General features: G+C 42.0%; 1 protein-coding gene across 1 annotated transcript in view; it reads left to right on the top strand.

Annotated features, from left to right (window-relative positions):
- The window catches only part of LOC122937823 (fibrocystin-L-like), a 260,317-nt gene that overhangs the window by 67,245 nt on the left and 175,203 nt on the right, over positions 1 to 17,869 (top strand). Inside the window, exons 6-10 of the mRNA XM_044292918.1 lie at positions 65 to 122; positions 1,837 to 1,933; positions 9,242 to 9,295; positions 10,611 to 10,684; positions 14,693 to 14,735. Coding sequence (XP_044148853.1) covers positions 65 to 122; positions 1,837 to 1,933; positions 9,242 to 9,295; positions 10,611 to 10,684; positions 14,693 to 14,735 — 326 coding nt within the window. The remainder of the gene's footprint in view (positions 1 to 64; positions 123 to 1,836; positions 1,934 to 9,241; positions 9,296 to 10,610; positions 10,685 to 14,692; positions 14,736 to 17,869) is intronic.

Here is a 17,869-nt window from a genome sequence, read left to right as displayed (position 1 = left end):
GTGTCATTTAGCTTTGTGGCAACTTTTATATGTATATATCATTTATATGTATATATCATTTCAGCCACGAATGCACAGCACCCCAGAGATTAACAGTATCGCCCCAGTGTCTGGAACTCCAGGTATTTATTACTTCAAAAATTATTCAAGCTGGCTTTTCAAATGGTTAAATATTTGCATTTTACATAATTTAGGAGGCACTCCTGTTTTTTTTTTTTTAAATCAACATATTATTAAAAAAAACAACAACCCAATGTAAACAAGGCCCAAGTGTCACAAATGGTTTCAATTTACGCTGAGCAAACAACATACTAGTTCTTTTTGTCCTGTTCAAGAAAAAAAGCCTCTTTAGGGCTGTGCCGGCCGTAGTCGTATTAAGGCCCGCATACAGTGGGTCCGCCATACATGGGCACCGGCCCATGTGCACTCCGCATCACGGACCCATTCCCGCCATCCGGGAGATGCGGTGTGGAAGCACGGATCAGAAGCCCATGGAAGCACTACGGAGTGATTCCGTGGTGTTTCTGGCCGTGCCTCCGCACCACAGAAAAGTAGTGCATGCACTACTCTTTTGAGGAACGGACGGATCACGGACCTATTCAAGTTGAATGGGTTTGGATCCATCTGCGGCAGCCGCACGGATGTTGCCCATGCATTGGGGACCCCAATGCACAGAACGGCCGCCACACGTTCGTTGTGCATGAGCCTTTAGACTGTACTTGGTATGGTTCAAATCTGCTCAATGACTACAGTGGTCCCTCAAGTTACAATATTAATTGGTTCCAGGAGGACCATTGTATAAGGCCTCATGCACATTGCCGTTATGCGGACCGCATACGGCGAATCTGCAACGGGCATGGAACGGGCACCGGTCCATGTGCATTCCGCATCACGGATGTGGTCCGCAATTACGGAGTTGCGGAACGGAAGCACGGATCGGAAACCCCACGGAAGAATTACAGAGTGCTGCCATGATGTTTCTGTCCGTGCCTCCGCACCGCAAAAAAATAGAACTTGTTCTATTATTTTGCGGTGCGGACAAATCACAGACACATTTAAATTGATTGGGTCTCGATATCCTGGCAGCCGCACAGACGTCCCCAATGCAGGGAACGGACGCACAACGGCCGTGTGCATGAGGCCTAACAGTCAGGAATAGCTGCGAACCTGCAAGTAACCCAGCTATTTCAGTAGAGAAGTGGCCTTGATTGGTTGGATCTGGGTCTGAGATATTGTACGTGAGTCTGGTTTCAACTTACGATGTACCAGAAAAGACCATTGTATGCTGAAAATATTGTATCCTGAAGCCATTGTGTCTTGAGGGATCACTGTATATTATTTCTAATATTATTTGGAGTTCGCCTTCTGACTTAAAGGGATTGTCCACGTTAGTCAATCTTTTTTGTTTGTTTGAAGGTTTTGTCATCAGTAAGCTGATTACAAGGTTTCCAAACCAGCTAGAATCTGTAGGGAAATCAGACACAGAGGGACAAAGGTAAAAAAAAAATGTCTAAAAGAAAAACCCAAAGACAGTTTCTTTCATCTCCTGAAAGGGTACTTTCACACTAGCGGCAGGACGGATCCGACAGGCTGTTCACCCTGCCGCTAGTGGGAAAGTACCCAAAGTGTTACATTTCCCTGCAGCGCCACCACTGGGGAAATAAAGCATTACACAGTTTCCTACATTTCTGGCTACTAAATCAGATGCTATATGCTTGAAATGTCCTAATAGGGCATTCAAAAATAAATTTTCTAAACCAGTCGACCAATTACTATAGGGTAACGTGGACTGGGTTTTATAGTTCATCTCGACCATTTTTGTTTTTCATTTTTCAGGTTCTTTGATCACAATCACAGGCAAAATCTTTACTGACGTCTATGGCAGTAATACTGCCTTACGTTCTAATGGAAGAAGAAATGTCAGAGTTCTCAGGTACGTCATTTACTTAAAGGGGTTGTCACACAAAAATATGCTACATTTTTCAAACCAGCACCTGGATCTGAATACTTGTGTAACTGCATGTAATACATTTTTTTGTAAAATAACAACAACTACTCAAGATTTGTGTAGCACCACCTGCTGTATGTAATTTTTTTCAGTAACATCGTTGAGGTGGTCGCACATGCTCAGTTCTATCTTTTAACTGCCTCCAGCTCTATCTACTGTAAGAAACTGTGACAGTTACGGGGAGAGAATTGCAGCAGAAAGGACCCCCCCTATAGTTGTGATAGGGTGAGAGCTGCAGTGGAAAGGACACACCCCACAGGCTGCCAGCTTGAATAAATCTAGCAGAGCAATTGGAGCAATGAATGGGGAGATCTCTGGTTCCATGTTAGATACAGGGCTGGTTCTAGCGCCTCATTTACACAAATGTTTTTTGCGTTCTGTATATGGTCCATATACGGAACCATGAATTTCAATGGTTCCGCAAAAAATACTCCGTATGCATTCCGTTTCCGTATTTCCATTTTTCCATTCCAAGATAGAACATGTCCTATTATTGCCCGCAAATCACATTCCGTGGCTTCATTCAAGTCAATGGGTCCGAAAAAAAAGTATGCATCCGTATGTCTTCCGTATCCGTTCCTGCGAAACCATCTATTGAAAATGTTATGCCCAGCCCAATTTTTCAATGTAATTACTGTATACTTTATATGCCATGGTTCCATTGCCGATCTTCAGAAAACGAAAACCAAACGGAAAAACGGAACGGAAACACTACTGAAACGAAAAACTGATCCATTTAAAATGGACCGCAAAACACTGAAAAAGCCATATTGTCGTGTGAAAGAGGAGTTAGAAAGAGATTGCCATGTACTATATGATATATGTCAGTGGCGGGGTTTCGTGTTCTTGACATGCTTTTGTCAAATGTCTCCATTGTAGCCTTAGGCACAAACAAGTTATAACACTACATGCACTGAATGTCAATGACCAAAGAAGAGTCCGTGGTATCTGGTGCCTGCAGTGCACAGAAGCTGAGGCCAGTGCACGTCGCTTCACTGCACTGACACTGGATCCTGCAGGACTCTTCTTTGGTAACATTCAGAGCATGCTGTGCTACACATTTTATTCTTAAAGGCTATGTACACATTCGGAGGCAGTTTGACCCCTTCTACCCCGAGCCAGTTTTCGCCCTCCTGCACAGGCCATTTTTTGCAAATCTGACATGTGTCACTTTATGTGGTAATAACTTTGGAACACTTTTAATTATCCAAGTCATTCTGAGATTGTTTTCTTGTGACACATTGTACTTTATGACAATCATAAATTTGAGTCAATATATTTCACCTTAATTTATGAAAAAAAAACAAATTTGGGGGGCATACGCCTTTTTGATCGCTTGGTGTTGCAATGTTTCTGATGTAAGGTGACAAAAAAAAAGGCTTTTTTGGCACTGTTTTTATAAAAAAAAATTACGGTGTTCACCTGAGGGGTTAGGTCATGTGATGTTTTTATAGAGCTGGTTGTAACGGACGCGGCGATACCTAAAATGTATACTTTTATTTATTTATTTTACTTTAAGACAATAATAGCATTTTTGAAACCAAAAAATGATATTTTAGTGTCTCCATGCTCTGAGAGCTATACCTTTTTTTTGTGAGCGATTTTCTTATGTAGGGGGCTTATTTTTTGCAGGATGAGGTGACGGTTTTATTTGTTCCATTTTGGGGGACATACGCCTTTTTGATCACTTGGTGTTGCACTTTTTGTGATGTTAGGTGACAAAAATTGCCTTTTTTGACAGATTTTTTAATTTTTATTTCTTTATGGTGTTTATCGGACGGGGTGGATCATATATATTTTATAGAGCCGGTCGTTACAGGCACAGTGATACCTAATATATGTGTTTTTTCCATTATTTTTCTATTTTTTACAAACCGGATTCCTAAAAAGTTGGGACACTAAACAAATTGTGAATAAAAACTGAATGCAATGATGTGGAGATGGCAAATGGCAATATTTTATTTGTAATAGAACGTAGATGACAGATCAAACGTTTAATCCGAGTAAATGTATCATTATTTAAAGAAAAAATACGTTGATTCAAATTTTCACGGTGTCAACAAATCCCAAAAAAGTTGGGACAAGTAGCAATAAGAGGCTGGAAAAAGTAAATTTGAGCATAACAAAGAGCTGGAAGACCAATTAACACTAATTAGGTCAATTGGCAACATGATTGGGTATAAAAAGAGCTTCTCGGAGTGGCAGTGTCTCTCAGAAGCCAAGATGGGTAGAGGATCACCAATTCCCACAATGTTGCGCAGAAAGATAGTGGAGCAATATCAGAAAGGTGTTACCCAGCGAAAAATTGCAAAGACTTTGCATCTATCATCATCAACTGTGCATAACATCATCCGAAGATTCAGAGAATCTGGAACAATCTCCGTGCGTAAGGGTCAAGGCCGTAAAACCATACTGGATGCCCGAGATCTCCGGGCCCTTAAACGACACTGCACCACAAACAGGAATGCTACTGTAAAGGAAATCACAGAATGGGCTCAGGAATACTTCCAGAAACCATTGTCAGTGAACACAATCCACTGTGCCATCCGCCGTTGCCAGCTGAAACTCTACAGTGCAAAGAAGAAGCCATTTCTAAGCAAGATCCACAAGCTCAGGTGTTTTCACTGGGCCAGGGATCATTTAAAATGGAGTGTGGCAAAATGGAAGACTGTTCTGTGGTCAGACGAGTCACGATTCGAAGTTCTTTTTGGAAATCTGGGACACCATGTCATCCGGACCAAAGAGGACAAGGACAACCCAAGTTGTTATCAACGCTCAGTTCAGAAGCCTGCATCTCTGATGGTATGGGGTTGCATGAGTGCGTGTGGCATGGGCAGCTTGCATGTCTGGAAAGGCACCATCAATGCAGAAAAATATATTCAGGTTCTAGAACAACATATGCTCCCATCCAGACGTCATCTCTTTCAGGGAAGACCCTGCATTTTTCAACAAGATAATGCCAGACCACATTCTGCATCAATCACAACATCATGGCTGCGTAGGAGAAGGATCCGGGTACTGAAATGGCCAGTCTGCAGTCCAGATCTTTCACCTATAGAGAACATTTGGCGCATCATAAAGAGGAAGGTGCAACAAAGAAGGCCCAAGACGATTGAACAGTTAGAGGCCTGTATTAGACAAGAATGGGAGAGCGTTCCTATTTCTAAACTTGAGAAACTGGTCTCCTCGGTCCCCAGACGTCTGTTGAGTGTTGTAAGAAGAAGGGGAGATGCCACACAGTGGTGAAAATGGCCTTGTCCCAACTTTTTGGGGATTTGTTGACACCATAAAATTCTGATTCAACATATTTTTTTCCTTAAAATGGTACATTTTCTCAGTTTAAACTTTTGTTCTGTGATTTATGTTCTATTCTGAATAAAATATTAGAAGTTGGCACCTCCACATCATTGCATTCAGTTTTTAGTCACGATTTGTATAGTGTCCCAACTTTTTTGGAATCCGGTTTGTATTATAAAATCAGGGGAAAGGGGCGTTTTTTTTTTCTTTTTTTACTTGAAACTTTATTTTTATTTTTATTAAAAACACTTTTTTTGCTTTTTTAAAAAAATGTATATCTGTCCCACTCTGAGACTTCAAATTTTGGGGTTCTGATCCCCTCGGCAATGCATTACAATACATCTGTATTGCAATGCATTGCCTGTTAGCGTATTTCATTGAGTAATACACTTACAGGTTACCTAGAAGACTGGGCCTGGGGCTGGATCTCCTCTGCCCCCGTAGAATGCAGGTCCCGATGCCGTGCAAGGCATTGGGCAGCCTGTGCATGACATAGGGCTGCCTTGTCACCCATCGGGTCCCCGCCACAGCAGTGCGTAGACCCGATGGGCTCCCTCACACGACGTATGCACCTTCTATGCCGCAGTCAGCGCTGACCGCGGTATAGAAGGGGTTAATCCGCTGGCATCGGCTTTTACAGCAACGCCGGCAGATACAGCAGGGGCCCAGCTATCAGGGATTGTCGGGTCCCTTCAGTGATCGGGCGCGCACCGCTACGGTGCCAGCCCGATCACCATGACGTTATAGTACGTCAAAATGCAGCAAGTCACTTGCCTCTATGACGTACTATTATGTCATATGTTGGGAAGGGGTTAGGGGTTCATTTTACTCATTTTGGGCTAAAAATCATATTTTCAGTTGGCCTTTTAAAAAAATATTGAGCCATTCTATCAAAAAGCGTTAACTCTTTTTCTAGCTGTGTGAACCATACTTTCACTTTCTGCCGGTCATCTAATAACCCTTATCTCTAAACCACTAAGATCATAAACATTTATTTAAGCCAAATTCTTATTAGTAAGATAAGGATTGAGCTTTGAGTGTTTAACGGTAGTCTGTCACCACAATTTGACATTATAGACCGCTTACATAGCGCTGTAGCATAAATGTACATGGGTCAAATGGTACCTTTGTTGTGTAGTTTTGAAGTTCAACAGAGGCAAAAATCGCTGTTTTATTCATATGTACATGAGAGCTCGCAAGTGCCCAGGGGCAGCGTTCGGGCTGTAAGTGCCCAGGCCGCTCTGCCTTCTTACATAACTCCTCCCCAGCCTGTTGCTTGGCCCGCCCTGTAAGCCTCTTGCATTATCCAGTGTACTGGCCGAGATCCCCCCTGCGCATGAGCACTGCATGGAATGATGCTGCTTCCCACAATGGTCATCACAGTGCGCATGCCCAGGCCGGCTGTGAACTGCGCACTCGTGGGATCTCGGCCATTACACTGGATGATGCAAGAGGCTTACCGGGCGGGCCAAGCAACAGACTGGGGAGGAGTTATGTGAGAAGGCAGGGCGGCCTGGGCACTTACAGCCCGAACACCGCCCCTGGACACTTTCAAGCCTTAATTTACATATGGATAAAACAGCGTTTTTGGCCCTGGTGAACATCAAAACTAATTCAGATCCCTCTATTAGAGAATCTCAGCCCTGTACAGAAAAAAGGGCTCCATATTTGAAATAAAGACTAATTAAAAAAAAATATTTTTAGCTCAAAATGCAATAAAGAAAAAATTCCCCCCAAAGGTGAACATACAGTCATGTGAAAAAATTAGGACACCCTTTGAAAGCATGTGGTTTTTTGTAACATTTTTAATAAAAGGTTATTTCATCTCCGTTTCAACAATACAGAGAGATTAAAGTAATCCGACTAAACAAAGAAAACTGAAGAAAAGTCTTTTCAAGATCTTCTGTAAATGTCATTCTACAAAAATGCCTATTCTAACTGAGGAAAAAGATAGGACACCCTTGCCCCTAATAGCGAGTGTTACCTCCTTTGGCTGAAATAACTGCAGTGAGACGGTTCTTGTAGCCATCTACCAGTCTTCGACATCGGTCTGAGGAAATTTTACCCCACTCCTCAATGCAGAACTTTTTCAGCTGTGAGATGTTTGAGGGGTTTCTTGCACGTACAGCCCTTTTCAAGTCACCCCACAGCATCTCAATGGGATTCAAATCTGGACTTTGACTTGGCCATTCCAGGACTCTCCATTTCTTCTTTTTCAGCCAATCTTTGGTTGATTTACTAGTATGTTTTGGGTCATTGTCATGTTGCATGGTCCAGTTCCGCTTCAGCTTTAATTTTCTAACTGATGGTCTCACATGTTCTTCAAGCACCTTCTGATACACAGTAGAATTCATCGTGGATTCTATGATGGTGAGCTGACCAGGTCCTGCTGCAGCAAAGCAGCCCCAAACCATGACACTTCCACCTCCATGCTTCACAGTTGGTATGAGGTTCTTTTCTTGGAATGCTGTGTTTGGTTTACGCCAAACATGTCCTCTGCTGTTGTGTCCAAATAATTCAATTTTGGACTCATCTGTCCAAAGAACATTATTCCAGAAGTCCTGGTCTTTGTCAACTTTATCTCTGGCAAATGTCAGTCTGGCCTCGATGTTTCTCTTGGAAAGCAAAGGTTTCCTCCTTGCACACCTCCCATGCAAGTTAAACTTGTACAGTCTCTTTCTGATTGTAGAGGCATGTACTTCTACATCAACAGTAGCCAGAGCCTGCTGTAGTTCTCGAGATGACACTTTAGGGTTTTTGGAGACCTCTTTTAGCATCTTGCGGTCTGCTCTTGGGGTGAACTTGCTGGGGCGACCAGTCCTGGGCATGTTGGCAGTTGTTTTGAAAGCCCTCCACTTGTAGACTATCTTCCGGACAGTGGAATGGCTGATTTCAAAATCTTTTGAGATCTTTTTAAATCCCTTCCCAGACTCATAGGCTGCTACAATCTTTTTTCTGAAGTCCTCTGACAGCTCTTTTGCTCTCACCATGGTGCTCACTCTCACTTCAACAGTCAGGAGCACACCAAACTAAATGTCTGAGGTTTAAATAGGGCAAGCCTCATTCAACATGCAGAGTAACGATCTACTAATTATGTGCACCTGGTGTGATATACCTGTGTGAGATCTGAGCCAATTTAAGAGGGAATACATGTGAGGGTGTCCTATCTTTTTCCTCAGTTAGAATAGGCATTTTTGTAGAATGACATTTACAGAAGATCTTGAAAAGACTTTTCTTCAGTTTTCTTTGTTTAGTTGGATTACTTTAATCTCTCTGTATTGTTGAAACGGAGATGAAATAACCTTTTATTAAAAATGTTACAAAAAACCACATGCTTTCAAAGGGTGTCCTAATTTTTTCACATGACTGTAGCTGTTAATGCTACAACACTGGCAGTATAATATCATGCTGGTGGTTTAGTGTACAAAAGGCTAGTGATAGCTTCCCTTCGGGCTCATGTACATGACCGTTGCCTGTTTTGAGGTCTGCAAATTGCGGATCCGCAAAACGCAGACACCCGCCATGTGCGTTCCTCAATTTGCAGAATGGAAAGTCCGGACCATAATAGAACATTCCTATTCTTGTCTATAAAGCAGACAAGAAAGTACACCCCCTGTCTTTGCGAGGTCCTGGCTTTAAACCACTGGCCACACGAACGGCAGCACGGCCTCACATTTAAAACAATGGGAGGCGGATTCTTTACAGCTACGTACCTGCTGGATTTTTGGGTGGGAGCCCATGCCAAAATTAAAGGAAGAAAATCAAGGAAATGTAATTAACTATCCCTCAGGATATCCCATTATCTGCAATCGATCAAATGGAAATTCACAATTATAATGCAAGAAATGTAGATCCCAGCACCACAAAATGCTTGATGATGTTTTGGCTTTTTATAGCGAATTGATTTTTAATTCTGATTTTTGTTTTATTTCACAGGGTTTACGCTGGAGGAATGCCGTGTGAACTGCTGATTCCTAACTCTGATACGTTGTAAGTCATGAGTAACTCAATGTCTTGGAAGGACACCATTGCCTCCAAAATTTTAAATAAACGACTTGTTGACATCTGCATTGACTTTTCCATCATATTGTTCCGTCAGACAATCAGAAAGACAGAAAAAATGTTTTAATCCTGATTCTTTAAAAGTGAATTTGTCACCTACTTTTACTATATGAAGCTGATGGTAATGCCATGTAGCGCTGTGTCTGGGTTAGTGATCTTTCAAAACGCAAGAAAAAGGACTTGGTTGTGTATGCAAATTAGGTCCAAAGTGTCCAGCGGGTTGTCAACAATGGTTCAAGGAGCCCGAGCCTTCCTCTCCCCAGAACCCAAGACCACCCATTCACTTGTTCTCAGTCCCTCTCCTTCCAGTCCGCCCCTCCTCTGCGATGTCACTTCTTCTTTTGAACTCCGCCCGCATCATTGGCGCCTGCCCCAGCTGAATCTTGCACAAGGGCAGAGACTTCCCTGCTGTGGGCATGGACTCGCTGTAGGTAATGCGCATTCGCTGAGCCCTGTGACGAGAGTCCGATGCCCACAGCTGGGAAGTCTCTGCACTCGTGTGAAATGCCACCAAGGCAAGCGCTAACGATGTGGGCAAAGACGTATGTGACGTCGCAGAGGAGGGAGTGGGCTAGAAGGCGAGGTACTGGGTACAAGCAAATAGGCAGGCTTGGGCTGTGGGTACAAGTGAAGGGGAGGTCTTGGGCTCCTTGAACTGTTGGCGACGCCCCGCTGGACACTTTAGAACTTTATTTGGTATGCAAATTAGGTCCAATCACTAACCGAGACAAAGGCATAGTTTTAATCATGTTACACCGCATTACACAGCATTGCCAGCAGTTTCATACAGTAAAAGCAGGCGACAGATTCCCTTTTAAACATCTACTTTTGAGCATCAGTTTTGCTCAATTTGAGTACATTTCCGCTTTTTTTGTCTATCTGTATGACGTTCTGCCAAAAATAATGGATCCATGACGAAATGGAGCTTTCCGTTCTATTTTATAGTCAGTGGATGACGGATAGAAACAGAAGGTGCTTTGTATCCGTCATTCAAGCCGCTTAACGGATCTGTTTTTTTTTCTACTTTTCTTTTCGTCTGATGGAACAAAATAACTGAAAAATCGACATCAATGGAAAGAAGCCCTAGGGAGTTAGAAAGTATTCTGTTTCTACCAATTTTATGAATTCTATTGTTCAGTGTTAGCACTAGGGGGCGCAAGCTACACAGTATTTTACAGTCACTTTATGATATAAGATATGCAGTATTACAGACTGTGTAACAACTGTGTAATCTCCATCCTAGGTACGGGTTACAGCTGAACTACGCAAACAGAGATTATGGTTTCATGGTTTGCCGTACTACAGGGACATACGTCGGTAAGCCGCACCTTCTCATTTGTATTCCTGCGCCGTCTGATTCACTTAGTTCATCATGAAAATAAGAAAACTCAGAGCATGGAATCCACCTGTCTACTGCAGCTTTAAGGGTGAATTTGCACAACCGTATCAGTTTTGTGGTCCGCAAATCGAGGATCTGCAAATTACAGAAGCGGTCACCACATATCATTTATAAGGCTTTTTTTGTGGCATTTTTTGTTTGAATGGTGTCTTTTTTCAGATGTTTTTTTCCCTACAGAGGAGGGGATGATATCACCAGAAAAAACACCATTGCTTCAACATGGCAGTAGCACAAACCCACGAGTGCCCTGCATTTCATATTTGCCATTGATAGTGTTGAGCGCGAATATTCGAAAAGCGAATTTTTTTCGCGAATATCGCAACTTCGCGATTTCGCGAATATTTCGAATATAGTGCTATATATTCGTAAAAACGAATATTCGTTTTTGTTTTTTTTTGGTTTTTTTTTTTTTTTGGTTTTTTTTTCTCACAAAATTACAGTACACATATAATTGATTGTTTCCCAAAGGTCCAACAGCTCAGATCTTACTCACATTGCCTAGAAAGTGATTGAGGCGCGAATCTTCGTAAGGCGATTTTATTAGCGCACATGCGAATATCGGCACGTCCCAGAACAGAGGCAAAGGGCTTTGCATTACATTAGTGATTGAATTGAGCTGCGAATCTTTGTGAGGCGATTTTATTAACGCAAATGCGAAAATCTACACTTGTCCCCAGAACAGAGAGGCAAAGGCCTGTGCATTCATATAGTATAGCACCATATTCGCGAATACGTAGAACTTCGTAAAATTCGATTTACGAATATTCGTATTTTTTATTTTACTTTCCACCTTACAGATGACATTGATCTGTACTCTGTCAACTACTGTCATCACCCCCCACTGTTTCTCGATTGATTCCCAAAAGTCCAAAAGCTCAGATCTTACTCACATTGCCTAGAAAGTGATTGAGGCGCGAATCTTTGTAAGGCGATTTTATTAGCGCACAGGCGAATATCGGCACTTGTTCCAGAACAGAGGCAAAGGGCTTTGCATTCATACAGTATGAATGCAAAGCCCTTTGCCTCTGTTCTGGGACAAGTGCTGATATTCGCATGTGCGCTAATAAAATCGCCTTACGAAGATTCGCAACTCAATGTATTATAGCGAATTATACTTATCTGTCTTTATAGTAAACTTTCCTATATGATTGCTAGAATTAGCGAAGTTGATGAATAGGTAGATATAACTGAGATGCAGAATACTTCGTTATCTTCGTTTTGTGGAATATAACGAATATATTCGTATATTCGTTTTGTGGAATATAACGAATATATTCGTCATATTCGCTAATTCTACCATTGAAGCCAACCATAGTAAAAAAAAAAAAAAAAAAAAAAAAAAAATCGCAAATGCGATTAATATAACACGAAATAATCGCATCTGCGATTTTAACTTAGTAATGCTATATTCCATGCTCATGGGAACGTCTCCATATACTAGAATGTACTGTCGGATTTGAGAATTACGTTGAAATCGCAAATGCGATTATTTCGTGTTATATTAATCGCAATTGCGATTTCACCGTAATTCTCAAATCCGACAGTACATTCTAGTATATGGAGACGTTACCATGGTGATGGGGACGCTCCATGAGCATGGCATATAGCAGGGATCAGCAACCTTCGGCACGCCAGCTGTGGTGGAACTACAACTCCCAGCATGCACACCTCCATGGCTGTTCTCAGGACTCCCAAAGAAGTGAATGGAGCATGCTGGGAGTCGTAGTTTGACAACAGCTGGAGTGCCGGAGGTTGCTGATCCCTGGAATATAGCATTACTAAGTAAAAATCGCAAATGCGATCATTTCGTGTTATATTAATCGCATTTGCGATTTTTATTTTTATTTTTTTTACTATGGTTGGCTTCAATGGTAGAATTAGCGAATATGACGAATATATTCGTTATATTCCACAAAACGAAGATAGCGAAGTATTCTGCGTCTCAGTTATATCTACCTATTCATCAACTTCGCTAATTCTAGCAATCATATAGGACAGTTTACTATAGAGACAGCTAAGTATAATTCGCTATGCGATTATATTACTTTGCTTTTTTATATAAATAGATTATAATAATTATCAGGTATTATAATTATTCTATTTATATAAAAAAGCAGTCATATAATCGCATAGCGAATTATACTTAGCTGTCTCTATAGTCAACTTTCCTATATGATTGCTAGAATTAGCGAAGTTGATGAATAGGTAGATATAACTGAGATGCAGAATACTTCGTTATCTTCGTTTTGTGGAATACGACGAATACATTCGTATATTCGTTTTGTGGAATATAACGAATATATTCGTCATATTCGCTAATTCTACCATTGAAGCCAACCATAGTAAAAAAAATAAAAAAATCGCAAATGCGATTAATATAACACGAAATGATTGCATTTGCGATTTTTACTTAGTAATGCTATATTCCAGGGATCAGCAACCTCCGGCACTCCAGCTGTTGTCAAACTACGACTCCCAGCATGCTCCATTCACTTCTTTGGGAGTCCTGAGAACAGCCATGGAGGTGTGCATGCTGGGAGTTGTAGTTGCACCACAGCTGGAGTGCCGAAGGTTGCTGATCCCTGCTATATGCCATGCTCATGGAGCGTCCCCATCACCATGGTAACGTCTCCATATACTAGAATGTACTGTCGGATTTGAGAATTACGTTGAAATCGCAAATGCGATTATTTCGTGTTATATTAATCGCATTTGCGATTTCAATAGGAGAGTAGCCTTTAAGTTTAAAAAAAATAAAAATAAATTTAAAAAAATCGCATATTATTCGCGATAACTAGCATAATGACGAATATTCGATTTCGACGAATATAAAACGAATATTCTATCGAATATTCGCGAATTTCGTCGAAATCGAATATGGCACCTGCCGCTCATCACTAGCCATTGACTTTCTGGTAGCATCTGTAGCTGGTGTTTTTTTCATTAAATTATGCAAGTGCAAAAAATGCAAAAGTGCAGAAAAACTAGCAAAAAAGTACTATGTATAAGGCCTATTGCACACAACCGTATGGCTTTTTCAGTGTTTTGCGGGCCGTTTTTAACGGATCAGTTGTGTTTCCGGTTCCGTTTTTCCGTTCGGCATATACAGTATGCAGTAATTACATAGAAAAAATTGGGCTGGGCATAAAATATTCAATAGATGGTTCTGCAAAAACGGAACGGATATGGAAGTCATACAGATGCAATTCTGTATGTGTTCAGTTTTTTTGTGGACCCACTGACTTAAATGGAGCCACGGAACGTGATTTGCGGGCAATAATAGGACAAGTTCTATCTTTCAAAAGTACGGAAAAACGGCAATACGGAAACGGAATGCATATGGAGTACATTCCATTTTTTTGTGGAACAATTGAAATGAATAGTTCCGTATATGGAACGCGAATGGAAAAAAAGAAACGGTTGTCCAGCCTTTTGTAAGTGATGGCTTATCCTCAGAATGGGCCATCACTAGTTGTTTGGCTGTTGAGCTGTTCTGCAGTAGCTCAGTCATCGGAAATCGCCGCTAGGCCTACAGTGCGCCGCCAGCATTGTAGTGGACTGCGCTCGCAACTGCAGCTCTGCAGAGCCATGTGTTTTTATAAAGGAAAGTATGGGCCACCCTCTGGGGTCAGTTCCTCTGTAGCGCTCCATAAAAAAGGCCATGGACAGAAAAATACAACGTGAAAACATAAAAGCATAACAATTGCAGAACACACTGACGTATTGTTTTTTTCAAGCAATAAACAAAATAAAACGAAACCTTGCCAACTCGTGGCGGCTTATTGGGCGCATGATTTTGTGTGTAACTTGAGGTATTACCTGTAAAACTGTGTGCCATTGGCTGCGGTGGGTGGACAGGACTACAGCTGTGTAGATAAATATACTACCACAATGTAACTTTTTTTTTATTGCTTATGTTACCATAGGACATCACAATATCGGTTTCATCCTGGACAGTGATTATGGAAGGTAAGTACATGTGAAACAGTTAGGAATATAGTATATCTAGAAAAATCTGGAAGACGAAATCATGATATCCTGCCTAAAGAAAATCAGTATAACTAACAGATATATAATATAAAAATAACAAACAGGCGCATGATCCATGAGGCAAGGTGAGCGCGCTACCTCATGTTTTGCCTCAGGAAAAATAAATAGCCGGTAGTGACCCTGGTACCACTTAAGAAATGTGATCACCTAAGGCTACTTTCACACTAGCGTTCGATCGGATCCGTTCTGAACGGATCCGCTCATATTAATGCAGACGGTGGCTCCGTTCAGAACGGATCCGTTTGCATTACCACGAACAAAAAAAAAACAAAAAAACAAAACAAAAAAAAAACCATTTTTTTTTTTTTTGTTCATGATAGTGCAAACGGATCCGTCTTGACTTTACATTGAAAATCAATAAGGGACGGATCCGTTTGAAAATTGAGCCATATTGTGTCAACTTCAAACGGATCCGTCCCCATTGACTTACATTGTAAGTCTGGACGGATCCGTTTGCCTCCGCACAGCCAGGCGGACACCCGAACGCTGCAAGCAGCATTCAGGTGTCCGCCTGCTGAGCGGAGCGGAGGACAAACGGTGCCAGACTGATGCATTCTGAGCGGATCCGTATCCACTCAGAATGCATTAGGGCTGGACGGATCCGTTCGGAGACGCTTGTGAGAGCCTTCAAACGGAACTCACAAGCGGAGCCCCGAACGCAAGTGTGAAAGTAGCCTAAGGCAATGGACATACGGTAACTAGCAAAGTGTTTAAGTTGCCAGACAAGTGTGGAAGGAACTCTCCAGACAAACTTGATACACTGTGTAATGGCTAGAACAGGGCTTGAGGGGGCGGAGCATGACACAAGGGTTAAAAGGACTTACTGATAGGACTTACTTACATATATTGATGACCTATCCTCAGTGTTCCTTCAAAGTATACTTGTCGTCTCAGTTTATTTTCAATATATCGTAGGGACAGGGATGTTAAAGGGACTCTGTCACCACTTTCTAACCCCCACTTTTAAAACTATTGTTCTGTCCATGGAGCCCCTGTGATTACAATGGTGTTGTTATATGCGAAATCTGCTGGCTCGTTTTGATAAAAAAAACTTTTATCTAACCTGTCAATCATGAGGATAAGGTGCCCAGGGCGTTTCTCCTGGTCTGAACATGCCGCCCGCCGCCGCCGTTGGTGCCCAGCTCCTCCTCTGATCCTTTCAGCGCCGCCTGAATGTGAAGAAATACGCCTCCGGCTCTCCCTCAGTCCCCCCTCCTTTTCTAAAATTTCGCCTGATGCGCCCGTGCGGACTTTTCGATTCAGCCTCATTGAGCGAAGTGCGCATGCGCATGCGCACTTCGCTCAACCTCCCGATAACGCGAACACTGCCGCACGCGCGGGATCTTAGAAAAGAAGGAGGGGGGACTGAGGGAGAGCCGGAGGAGTATTTCTTCACATTCAGGCAGCGCTAATTCAAGGCAGAGGAGGAGCTGGGCACCAACGGCGGCGGCATGTTCAGACCAGGATCCTCATGATTGACAGGTTAGATAAAAGCTTTTTATATCAAAACGAGCCAGCAGATTTCGCATATAACAACACCATTGTAATCACAGGGGCTCCATGGACAGAACTATAGTTTTAAAAGTGGGGGTTAGAAAGTGGTGACAGAGTCCCTTTAAACATTTTTGTAATATACTTTATTAAGATAGTTCTTTGTTCTAGAAAACAGGGTATAAAGAGTCTCTTAGCAAAGCTCTAGCTCAGCGTTGCTAAGGATAGGCCTGGTTCGCACTTGGCTTGTGGCTTTCCGGTTTTGAGATCATCAGAAGATCGAAAAACAGTGGCCAAAACGTCTCAGTTTTCAGTCAATGGGGACAAAACTGATCAGGATGCGTTCCATTCCGTTTTTTTGTGTTTTTTGACAGGACACAAAACCGTTGCAAGCTGTGGTTTTGTGTCCAGTCAGCGAAATGGAACAAACTGAATCCGGCATGTAAATCAATGTAAGTCAATGGTGTGAGATCCGTTTTCTTGTTATGGAAAAAAGCAGATCCGGCGCCCATTGACTTACAATGATTTTCATACTGGATCTGGTTTGTTCAGTTTAGATTTAATACAACAGATAATAATAATAATAATAATAATAACAGATGCATCCGGATGTATTAATTGGAACAAATTCGTTTAATTCTGGTTTTGGGATCCTCTGCAAGATCTCAAAACCGGAAAGCCACAATGCAAGTGTGAAACAGGCCATAGTCTGTCTTGAGTGTTGCACCGAGCACTGAAGACACCTGTGTGTAACATACAGAGGCTTCCGGCCGCCTCTTGTCACCACCACAGCCCCTGACTATACACATGTATGCGCTAACTATCACTCTTCCTTTTGTCTAGCTCACTAATGAATCTTTTGTGTTGCTTGCAGAAATTGTCACCGTCTCCTCACTTTCAGTTTTGACAGTTCATCCATTACCGATCCACATATAACGGCGTCAGGTTTTTCCCTTCGCCATGCTGGCGTCGGAGGCTTTAATGAATTGGCAAACCTCGATGACATCACCCACTGACAAGTGGATCAGGTGTCCACTGATTCCATCCTGCAGCCTCTCTAGATCCATATGTGCTCGCTTGCCGTGCTGTCAGGGTTATATCCCAGTCTCCTTTAAAATTCACTTAACCGCTCTTTTTCACTTCCGGGACCGCGTCTTCTTCACCCGCTCCCCGTACAGGCCACCAATTTTGTTGCACATATGCTGAAAGTATGGTCAATAATTCCAATGTGTGAAAGGAGCGGGCTGGGTGAAACCGGAAGTGCTTTTATTGAACATTTTTCTGCACTGACAAACACATGACCTTCAGTCTGAGAGACAGGATAGCTACAAGATATTCTGTCCCTATAGATTAATTCACATCTATCTACTCAATACTGACATGCACATATTCAGCTATAACATTCTTATAAGAGATAATCCATTATCATGTGCAGCTCTGTTATTACTGAACCTGTGTCAGTAAACAAAATACTAGAATAGAAGAATATATATTAACATCAGCTCCTATAGCAATCACATTCACTATACACTAGCGCCAGGTGACACATCAGTTTACTTCAC

This window comes from Bufo gargarizans, chromosome 5 (genome assembly GCF_014858855.1).
Source record: "Bufo gargarizans isolate SCDJY-AF-19 chromosome 5, ASM1485885v1, whole genome shotgun sequence".
Classification (NCBI taxonomy): Eukaryota; Metazoa; Chordata; class Amphibia; order Anura; family Bufonidae; genus Bufo; species Bufo gargarizans.
Note: the sequence above shows the minus strand (reverse complement) of the source record. Positions and strands in the feature narration are given on the sequence as shown.